Source organism: Planococcus citri, chromosome 3 (assembly GCF_950023065.1).
Source record: "Planococcus citri chromosome 3, ihPlaCitr1.1, whole genome shotgun sequence".
Classification (NCBI taxonomy): domain Eukaryota; kingdom Metazoa; phylum Arthropoda; class Insecta; order Hemiptera; family Pseudococcidae; genus Planococcus; species Planococcus citri.
Genome location: NC_088679.1, coordinates 69,021,832 through 69,033,928, shown reverse-complemented (window position 1 = coordinate 69,033,928; position 12,097 = coordinate 69,021,832). Strand labels below are relative to the sequence as shown.

The following is a 12,097-nucleotide window of genomic DNA, read 5'->3' as shown; positions in this document are numbered from 1 at the left end:
ACAAAAATTGAAAAAATCAAGTATTGTACTCGTATGTATAAAAGCTACATTTTAGCTCCACTTTGGAAATGAATTGCGTTAAATGTCCAAGAATGTTGTCAAATTATCAGACTAACTTTCATTTTATGTCACAAAAATTGAAAAAAAAAAAATCACCTGTGAAAATTATATTCCGGCCTCTGATTCCAATATACTCACGCCGAGGGCCCAAAATTCACGTAAAAATTTCAAACCTTCCATATCTCAATTTGATGAAAAATGAAAAACCCAGCTATAAAAACTACATTTTAGTCCTCATTTCCAAAATAATCTCTCTGAAGGTCCAAAATCTCTGTCAATTTTTTTTTTCATTATATTCGACCGTCTAGCATGATTCTGTCAGTCCAAAAAGATAATTCGACCATCTTAATTTGAAGTAAGTAAGTAATCCCATAAAATTCATCAACATTACATCTTTCTCAATTTCCACCACTACTGCGATCATTACACAGCCTATATCCTAGCCTATACATCTAGAAAACTCATCAAGGTGAAAAATTCCAACGCTTTTATCTTCCTATTTACGGAACTGACCCTTTCAAGCAACCCCTGCTTCTTCATCTCAACCTCTCTCCTAAGTCTAGAGCCAACTTCAAGATCAAATTACCACCAGCAAAACACCATAACCGAACGTAATACTCCTACCACACCATACACATAATACCTACACGTCAAATACATCATTTTGATTTTTATTAGCTATCATACGTTATCGAGTCTACACAACATACACGTGAAATACGTTGAGCATTTTTTCCAAACCCTTCGTACCTCATCCCTTCAACACGCGAGGAAAACACTAAACGATGGAGTTGCGCGTCACGCTTTGGTTTTCGAAAAGACTACGGTATTTTTTCGCCAAACTAACGTTAGTCCGATAGTTGTGCTCTTATGGTACCCTTGCGTTGAAGTGCACGTGATTTCGAGCTTTACGAGAGTATTTTTGCGGTCGAATATACGTACACACCGAGCCGGTATAATTGTGCGGTGCGATCGTAATTGGAAAATTGCGTGGATATCGCTGTGCATTTGTGAAAGTTACGAGTATTTTTTCGGCTGAATTTTAATCATCGAATTTCAACTATACCTACCCTCTCTACAAAATGAACGGAGATGTGAGTCGCTCATAAATTATACGCTTCGCCGTAATTATTCGGATGAGCTTTCGCAAATTAAATTTAATTAGACGTAAAAAAAAAATGATAGCGGTCCCTAGAGTCTATTTTGATGTTTATAGACGGTCTAGGGTAGAAAAAAAATATGCATATTCTGGGAAAGGATTAAATTTCATATCGATGTAATTAGATACTTACGATGAGTTGAATTTTTCCAACGTGAAATACCCTAATATCATTAATTCGTGAAAGAGGGTGGGGGGGAGGGCAGCGTACGTTTTACGTATATTATTCGTACATGAGATAAGTATACCTTATACCTAGTAAAATAAATGTACATATTGAAAGCACGTAAAAAAAATACACGTACTTGATTTATAATTCTAACGTTGTTCGATTCGTTAAAAGTTTGCTCTAATGCACTTTATTTCAAAGCATACTTTTCAGGTCATGTTCTATAACTTTATATAGCATGTAAGTAACTATATCCTATGTATATATGCCGGTAATAAATATAGCATTTCCAATTACATATTATATACAAGTATATCTATCCTATCATCCGATGCACTATATGTGTACAATGACCGAGAGTATAATAATACATAAAATATATACCCCCATCAAGTTAGCCAATCTCCGGCGTGAATGCAAATTTCAATTTCACATTTTACTGCGAGTATATAGTACAACGTCAAAATGTAGACTATTTATCGCGACCATACACGAACGTGAAATGTATTTTATTACCAATTGATGGAGATTTCAACGAATATTCATTTTATCGAGATTTTGACGTGGTTTAGAAGGGGGAAAAAATAGCCAAGGGGTGGTTTTATTGTTCGAGTTACGATTATGTATGTGTTTTACGAGGATAATGCGTTTTCATTCATCATTTTCGTATTATGATCGATGAATCCTTTTATTTATACGTGTGTGGGTAGGGTAAGTACCTATATACATTATTATGATGGTGTGTGGTTTATTTTTTAAAAAAATTGTATTTAATATACCTATTTGTGTAGGTAGGTATTTTATTGCGATGATGTTTGGTTGGAAAATGAAAAAAATACAATTGATAATCGAATAATATACTTTATGGAGTTTGTTTATTTCTACAATGATAATTTAAATGGGATTTTTATAGCGCAGAATTACGATATAAAAATGTAAATTAAAGTACGAAAAAGTATTAGTAACAGTGAATGGATTGCGTATAGAAATATTTATATTCAATATCAAATAATGTAGAAATATTTTCAAGAAAATTCCCTGAAAAGAAAGGAAATGGGAAAATAAAGAAGGAAAAAAAGAAAGAAAGAGCCAGTTGAACTACTTCATAGCTAATAAAATATGTAGGTAGGTACCTACTTCTAATTCTAAAAAAATGACGAGCGAATTTTTTAGGAAAAATCATTGAGAAAAATGATACGAATTTTTCAACTAGTTCTCGAACGAATCAGCCCAGGCTTTAAAAGAATCGTTTGCTACCGAATTTGAATCATTTATTGAATCGAACACGTATTAAGTAATGAAGAAATCGTCAAAAACAACCGACTGATTCCTCTCGAAAATTTATCGATGAATTACACGGGTTATTCAATTCGTTCTCGAACGAATGGACCAATATTTCAATAGAATCGTTCACGAACGAATTGAAATCATTCATTAGATCAAATATGAAATACTGCATTAAAAGTCTAAAATGACCGACGATTTCTCTCGAAAACTTTATGATCAATTTACCAAGATTTAAAAAAATCGTTCACGAACGAATTGGAATCGTTCATCGAATACCGAATAGAATACACTTCAAAATAAATTCGTTGAAAAATGGCTGTAAAATAAAAAATGACTCGAATAATTCAAATCGTATTCGAACGGTTTGACTCGGTTTTCAAAGAATCGTTCACGAACGAATCGGAATCGTTCATCGAATGGAGCATTTAAAAATAAATTCGTTGAAAAATAACTGCGAAATGACTCGAATCATTCAAATCGATTTCGAATTCGAATGATTTGGCCGAATTTTCAGAAGAATCGTTCACGAACGAATTGGAATCGTTCATATTGAATCGAATAACTATACTATTGAAAAAATCGTCAAAAACGACCGACTGATTCCTCTCGAAAATTTACCGATGACTAACACGAATCATTTAATTCGCTCTCGAACTAATTGGCCCAGAATTTTAATAGAATCGTTCACGAACGAATTGAAGTCATTCATCGAATCGAATATTTCAAAAAAAAAAAAAAAAATCGTTGAAAAGTAACTGAAAATTGACTCGAATCATTCAAATCGTTTTCGAACGATTTACCACCCGAGTTTTCAAAAGAATCGTTCACGAACGAATTGGAATCGTTCATCAAATCACACCGCAGAGAAAAAATTAAAATTGTCAAAAAAACGACAGACTAATATTTTTATTGAAAAATTTAGATGAATGACCTATTTCAATTCGTTCTCGAACGAATCACCCCAGGTTTTAAAAGAATCGTTCACGAACGAATTGGAATCGTTCATCAAAATGAATTCGTTGAAAAATAGCTGAAATATAAAAAATCAAAAATGACTCGAATAATTCAAATCGTATTCGAACGATTTGGCCGAATTCTCAGAAGAATCGTTCACGAACAAATTGGAATCGTTCATTGAATCGAATAACTATACTACTGAAAAAATCGTCAAAAACGACCGACTGATTCCTCTCGAAAATTTACCGATGACTAACACGAATCATTTAATTCGCGATCGAACGAATTGGCCGAGAATTTTAATAGAATCGTTCACGAACGAATTAGAGTCATTCATCGAATCGAACATTTCAAAAAAAAAATCGTTGAAAAGTAACTGAAAATTGACTCGAATTATTCAAATCGTTTTCGAACGATTTACCCGAGTTTTCAAAAGAATCGTTCACGAACGAATTGGAATCGTTCATCAAATCACACCGCAGAGAAAAAATTAAAATTGTCAAAAAAACGACAGACTAATATTTTCATTGAAAAATTTAGATGAATGACCTATTTCAATTCGTTCTCGAACGAATCACCCCAGGTTTTAAAGGAATCGTTCACGAACGAATTGGAATCGTACATCAAAATGAATTCGTTGAAAAATAGTTGAATTTAAAAAATCAAAAATGACTCGAATAATTCAAATCGTATTCGAACGATTTGGCCGAATTCTCAGAAGAATCATTCACGAACGAATTGGAATCGTCCATTGAATCGAATAACTATACTACTGAAAAAATCGTCAAAAACGACCGACTGATTCCTCTCGAAAATTTACCGATGACTAACACGAATCATTTAATTCGCTCTCGAAGAACGAATTGGCCGAGAATTTTAATAGAATCGTTCACGAACGAATTGGAGTCATTCATCGAATCGAACATTTCAAAAAAAAAAAATAATCGTTGAAAAGTAACTGAAAAATTGACTCAAATTATTCAAATCGTTTTCGAACGATTTACCCGAGTTTTCAAAAGAATCGTTCACGAACGAATTGGAATCGTTCATCAAATCACAACGCAGAGAAAAAATTAAAATTGTCAAAAAAACGACAGACTAATATTTTTATTGAAAAATTTAGATGAATGACGCTATTTCAATTCGTTCTCGAACGAACCACCCCAGGTTTTAAAAGAATCGTTCACGAACGAATTAGAATCGTTCATTCGTTAATCAAAAGAATCGTTCGCTAATAACGAATTGGAATTGTTCATCAAATCAAATACTTCCCACAGAAAAAATATTCAAAAACTTCATAGTGAATTCACCAAGATTTCAAATTATCGTTCGCGAACGAATTGGAATCGTTCATTAAATTAAATATTTAAAAATAAATTCGTTGAAAAATGACTGGAAGATGACTCGAATAATTCAAATCTTTTTCGAACGATTTACCCGAGTTTTCAAAAGAATCGTTCATGAATGAATTCGAGTCGTTCGTCAAATCACACCAGTTGAGAAAAAATTGTCGAAAAAAACGACCGAAAAATGTTTCTTGAAAAATTGCGACGAATAATACGAATTGTTCAATTCGTTCTCGAACGTTTGTTCCGAGGTTACAAAAGAATCGTTCATGAACGAATTGAAATCTTTTATCGAATCATTTGAAATCAACAAAAGTGTTGGGATATCGAGGAAAATTCCCCATATCGTGGGAGATTTCGACGTGAAAAATGGAAGCGTGGGAAAAAAGGAAAAAATGGGAAATTCAGCCTAAAATGCCAAATATGGGGAAAATATGGTGAAAAAATGAGGAAAAATTGGGAAATATGAAAATCCATTCAAAAAAATTTCAATTTCATGTTTTCGTTTCATTTTTTTTGTATTTCGTCTACAAGTTTATTGATGATGTGAACTCTGTGTTTACTGTTTTTTATTGTTGACCATACTTTCCAATCCAGTTACTACACAATTTGCACCTCCTTGTTTCACTTTCAAATTCATTTTTTTTTTTTTTGGCAAAAATAACATTCTTGGCAAAATTTGAATAATTTGTATCATTACTTTTTAAATTATTCTTCAAATAATATAAGTAGATAAATGTATTATATTTTATCTTCTAGTTCCTTTGTTTTAAAAACGGTTGGTCTCTTGGTATAGGTACCATATTTTGTTTGATAATTTTATTTGTTCATTCCTTTATTTTTTTAAATGGTCAACGGATACATAGTTTCCAATAAAGGTAATTATTTGTACCTATTTCTTTGTAAGTAAGTTTATTCGTTCATTACTACATATAAAAATATTCGAAAAGTTGCATAATTCACATCCTAAGGGGAAGTATAAGTGGGGGAAAAAAGAGGAATTTCAAATCTTAAAATGGGAAATTACGAGTCGCAAAATGGGAAATACAATTTTTATGGTATCCCAATACTGATGTTCAATTCGTTCACAAATGATTCACTCTTGGCCTTAAAAATCGTTCGCGAACGACTTAACGTAGGAAACACTTCTCAAGAAATTATTTGAGGAAAAAATATGTACACGTACACGTCTTTTTTCAACATTTTTATTCCGTATTACAAACTATTAAATTCTTACGCGGATACCTCAATTAATTCAAAAATCAAAAAAAAAATCATTCGCGAACGATTTCTTAAACCTACTTATCATTTTATCAACGAATCATTTGGCAAGAATCAGACTAATTTTACAGAAATTTCTAATAAATAACAAAATTATCGTTGCAATTTTTTCAAGATAAATGCATTCTAACTTAGAAAGAATCGTTCGCGAACGATTGCTCAATGCTCACGAGTGAAAGGAGCATGAACTATTGCATCCTGTAATTTGAAATTCAAATTCAGCAGAAGTACCTACTCTTGAAAATGATACTCATTTTTCACTTTGCTTTGAGATGATTCACGCCTCCCCTACATGCTACAAGTCGTTCGCGAACGATTCTATGCACATAATTCAGAAGGTACCTAATTTTAAGTCATTTTTCTCAGCATACCATAAACATCAGAATCAAGTACCGAAAACCTCACATTTTATTAATCGAGAACACTGATTCGATCCAAATTCAACCTTGTCCACGATCGATTTACCAGCAAAAGTTACCAGATCTTTTAACGAAAACCAATTAAGTAGTCACCAACAATCACACCACTCCATCTTTGGACAAATAGGTATCAAGTAATTCTTTTTTAAAATATCTTCCTGAGCCTCTTTCTGAATCTGCGCATTTCGTTTCTAACTTTCTCTGCGATTCGGCTAAGCTCATTTTTCTTCCGCCTGCGTACCGTTCCGGTTTGTGGTGGTATTGTAGTAGTTTCGGTTTCGATAATCACATCAACTGTTCTGCTGGTTCGAGGTGGTATTGTAGTAGTTTCGGTTTCGACATTCACATGAACTGTTCTGCTGGTTCGTGGTGGTATTATAGTAGTTTCGGTTTCGACCATACTTCGTTGCTTTCTTAAGGCCAAAGCAGCTTTCAGGATTCCTATTTCTTCATCATATTCGGTTAAAAGAACGTCGTCAACATTTATCTATAAACATTATTCATTGCGGAAAAAGAAAACGTATAAGTGTTGGCAGATTTTCTATGCATAGGTAGGTCGAATTAGAGGGAGTATTAAAATTTCTTGAAGATACGAGTATCACACTTCAATACTAATAGTCCGGCATATGACAATAGGAGTAATTGCACACCCCCCCCCCGCCGATCCACTGGGACAATATTTTTCTTAAAGGGGACATCCTAAGGAACATTTTAAAGCAAACTTGCCAAAAAAAAAAGTTGGCCTTACTTACAAAATGGCGGCCATTTTGATTGACAGGTCAGCCTAAATCGCAGATTTTGCGTTTTAATATAAGACTTGCACGAACTTTTTCAAACTTTACAGAGGTAGATCGAAAGATCATGCAAAAATTTATCACCCGCCAAAATTTCAAGTGCTAAAGTGCGTTTTTCGATTTTTGGTGAATTTTTTGAAAATCGAATTTAGGCCAAAAATGAGGGAAAAAATCAAAATTTTACCAAATTGACCAAGAAAGCTGAAATTTGGGATACACCCTATTTTCGACATGCCAAATCGATTGGAAACGGTTTCAACTCGTTTTGAGCAGTTCTGGAGCCTCCAGCAGATTTTTGAAACTCGAAATTCCCACAAAATTCCATCAAATTGGAGTTGTAAAGCTAAAATTTATTCTAAAAACCAATTTCAATACGCTACGAAGTACTGCAGGTGAATTTCAAGTCGTTTTGAATCCTCCAGCGACTTTTTGAAAATTCCTGAAGCCTCCAGCAGATTTTTGAAACTTTAAATTTTCACAAAATTTCATCAAATGAAGATTTTGAAACTTGAAATTTCCCCAACATTAATTTATCAAATGGAGTTGGCCAGCTGAAATTTACTTCGCAGATGACATGGTGGTATCGAATGGTTTTGAAGTTTCCAGCTACTTTTAGGAAATTTCAATTTTCCAAAAAAACGTCATTCAACCTTTTAAAAAGTTGCTGGAGGCTCCAAAACGACTTGAAATTCACCAGCAGTCAACTTCGTAGCGTATTGAAATTAGTTTGCAGAATGAATTTCGACTCTCCATCTTTGTTTGATGATATTTTGGGGAAATTTCAATTTTCAAAAATCTACTGGAGGCTCCAGTAATTTTCAAAAAAGTCGTTGGATGCTCTAAAATGACTTGAAATCCACCAGAAGTCGTTTTCAGAAGGTGTTAAAATTGGAGTGTAGAGTAAATATCAGCTTTCCATCTCCATTTGATGAAATTTTGTGAAAATTTAAAGTTTCAAAAATCTGCTGGAGGTTTCAGGAATTTTCAAAAAGTCGCTGGAGACTCCAAAACGACTTGAAATTCGCCAGCAGTCAACTTCGTAGCGTATTGAAATTAGTTTGCAGAATGAATTTCGACTCTCCATCTTAGTTTGATGATATTTTTGGGAAATTTCAAGTTTCAAAAATCTACTGGAGGCTCCAGTAATTTTCAAAAAAGTCGTTGGATGCTCTAAAATGACTTGAAATCCACCAGAAGTCGTTTTCAGAAGGTGTTAAAATTGGAGTGTAGAGTAAATTTCAGCTTTCCATCTCCATTTGATGAAATTTTGTGAAAATTTAAAGTTTCAAAAATCTGCTGGAGGTTTCAGGAATTTTCAAAAAGTCGCTGGGGACTCCAAAACGACTTGAAATTCGCCAGCAGTCAACTTCGTAGCGTATTGAAATTAGTTTGCAGAATGAATTTCGACTCTCCATCTTAGTTTGATGATATTTTTGGGAAATTTCAAGTTTCAAAAATCTACTGGAGGCTCCAGTAATTTTCAAAAAAGTCGCTGGAGGCTCTAAAATGACTTGAATACACCAGAAGACGTTTTCAGAGGGTGTTAAAATTGGAGGGTAGAGTAAATTTCAGCTTTCCATCTCCATTATTGGTGAAATTTTGTGAAAATTTAAAGTTTCAAAAATCTGCTGGAGGCTTCAGGAATTTTCAAACAGTCGCTGGAGGATTCAAAACGACTTGAAATTCACTTGCAGTACTTCGTAGCGTATTGAAATTGTTTTTTAGAATAAATTTTAGCTTTACAACTCCAATTTGATGGAATTTTGTGGGAATTTCGAGTTTCAAAAATCTGCTGGAGGCTCCAGAACTGCTCATAACGGGTAGAAACCGTTTCCAATCGATTTGGCATGTCGAAAATAGGGTGTATCCCAAATTTCAGCTTTCTTGGTCAATTTGGTAAAATTTTGATTTTTTCCCCTCATTTTTGGCCTAAATTCGATTTTCAAAAATTCACCAAAAATCGAAAAACGCACTTTAGCACTTGAAATTTTGACAGGTGATGAATTTTTGCGTAGCTTTGTAAAGTTTGAAAAATTTCGTGCAAGTCCTATGTTAAAACGCAAAATCTGCGATTTCGGCTGACCTGTCAATCAAAATGGCCGCCATTATGTAAGTAAGGCCAACTTTTTTTTGGGCAAGTTTGCTTTAAAATGTTCCTTAAGATGTTCTCTTTAATAAAAAAGTTGTCCCGGAGGATCGGCGGGGGGGGGGGGTGGGTGCAATTACTCCTATTGTCATATGCCGGACTATAACTAATACCACTTTTTCATACCAAAAAGAAAAAAAAATGAAATGAAAAAATTCAACTTACGACACCGGCGTTATTTATCAATTGTATAGCTGAAAAAAAAAAAAATGAAAAAATGTAACTAAATAATTGAGAAAAATCAATTTATAGTTATTATTGCAAAAAGACGAGCGCGCTTGTTTTGAGCAACACTAATCGACAGAATTAAATTACAGGATAGAAAGTAATATTCTCACCAGAAACGAAGCTGATTAAAAAAACCAAACTAAGGAATATTTCCGGTAATGTGACTTTCATAGTTGAGCACAAAGTTGACAGTATTTTTCAAAGGCAAATCAATACACAAGTACTTTTGGCTAGAAAGTAGCGTAGCTTAATAAAAAATATTAATCGAGAAGAGATAGAATTGAATATTAGAATTTTATCTGCACTGTAAACATTGATTTAATTGATTTGAAATATGTAGTATTAAATAGGTATTCCACAGATAAAAAAGAGGTCCACAATCAGTCCAATCCGCTGTTTTGTAAGGAAAACAAATTTAAAATTAATGGGCAGTTGCGGATTATTGAAAGGAGAAGTTCCGGAAATGAATTAAACTTTTATTTCTTATAATATTGCATCGAATTGATAAATGCTCACATCTTACGATGAGAAATTTTTTTTCAATAACTTATCATTTCCTCCCTTCTCTCCTCCCCCTTGTTTTAATTATTTTTTTACAAACTAGAACCTGTAGTCAAATGTTTATTTTTTTCTTTCAAGTCTTGAGATTTCAACCAGAACATGAAAATTTGTGTTCGCCAACGATTGAACAAATCCTTTACTAAATTACAATTCACAAAATAGGTAACCATTCAAATCGCTATCGAACGATTTACTCGTTTTCAAAAGAATCGTTCACAAACGAATTAGAATCGTTTATCAAATCACACCACTGAAAAAAAATTGTCAATAAAAAAACAACTGACAAATTTTCCTTAAAAAGAAAAGTTAAGATGAATGATACGGAGTCGTTCAATTCGTTCTCAAACGTTTCAACCGAGGTTACAAGAGAATCGTTCACGAACGAATTGAAATTGTTTAATTATCGATTCCAGTACTCATAAAAAAAATTTCAAAAACGACCGACAATTTCCTTTCAAAAAATGAATGATGTACTCGGTACTCCTAAGCTACGAATCGTCCAATTCGTTCTCGAACGATTCAACCACAACTTTTAACAGCATCTTTCATTCACGAACGAATAGTCCAATTTTTCCAACAAATGATTTGAAAACAATAAGGTTCACAGTATTCATTCATTCATAAACAGACAACTGAGTCAATCTTAATTCCTTAATCGTTCGTGACTCGACAACTTCATAAGAAAAGCAATTTCAGGTTGAAGAGTGGTTATTACAGCTTTAGAGAGGGGAGGAGATGGGAGGGGGACGTGGATTGTGGCTACATACATAGTGGACTATCTGAAAAGTTCATTTGGAGTCAACAATGTCACAGCATAACCTCATTGGAAAAGAAACAGTTCAATAGCTCAAAACTTTGTAAAAAATGCAAATTCAGGTTCAAATGAAATTTTGCTACATCGCATTTTTTGACGTTCCACCCCCCCCCCTTATCACAACCCCTATCGATGCTAAAAATAAAAATGACACATTTTTGAAATCGTCATGAAATTCCGCAACTTTTTTATCTGAAATATTTTTCAATTGCAAAATTTATTTACCGACAATATTCGTTTGAATGCGTGACTTCAGAAACATGAAATTTAAACGTTCAACTTTGGGAACCACTGAAATGTTGAGTATCACTCAATGAGAAAGGTCGTGGGTAGATATTTCAAGAGTGATCCAATACGAGTTATTTGAGACCACAACCAGCCCCCTACTCCCATTTCGTAAGTATATTTATTGGCTGAAACAGATGACAACAGAGGTGCTGAATTTTCACCACTTTGGGAACCCCTGAATCGGTTTTGCAATTCGATCTCAAAAATGTAATGGTGGTTAATCAAAAATTAATAAGCAAGTTACTAATTTATTCTTACTGAGCCAGATGGCAATTTCAACCCATTTTTTCAGCATTCCACAAACAGTTTCGACAAATTTATCCTCCCTCCAATGACTAATGTCCAATAAGGCAATAATGATTCAATTCATCATCAGAATCATCAAGTACCAAAAACCTCTCATTTCAATAAACGAGAACTAATTCAATCCAAATTCAACCTGATTCACGATCGATTTACCAGCAATAGTCACCAGATCTTTTAATGAAAGCTAGTCACCAACAATGGCATCACTTCATCTTGGGACAAAAATATTAATTCTTGATGTGTTGTCCCCAATAATTATTACTTCCTGGGACAAACAAAAAA

General features: G+C 33.6%; 2 protein-coding genes across 3 annotated transcripts in view; one reads left to right on the top strand and one right to left on the bottom strand.

The window, feature by feature from the left end:
• The window catches only part of APP-BP1 (Nedd8-activating enzyme E1 regulatory subunit APP-BP1), a 323,180-nt gene that overhangs the window by 82,697 nt on the left and 228,386 nt on the right, over nucleotides 1–12,097 (bottom strand). The gene's annotated exons all lie outside the window — the stretch shown is intronic.
• LOC135838548 (uncharacterized) overlaps nucleotides 925–12,097 on the top strand; it is a 228,217-nt gene continuing 217,044 nt past the window's right edge. The window contains exon 1 of the mRNA XM_065354227.1: nucleotides 925–1,154. Within this exon, the coding sequence (XP_065210299.1) occupies nucleotides 1,143–1,154 (12 nt within the window). The 5' untranslated portion in view covers nucleotides 925–1,142. The remainder of the gene's footprint in view (nucleotides 1,155–12,097) is intronic.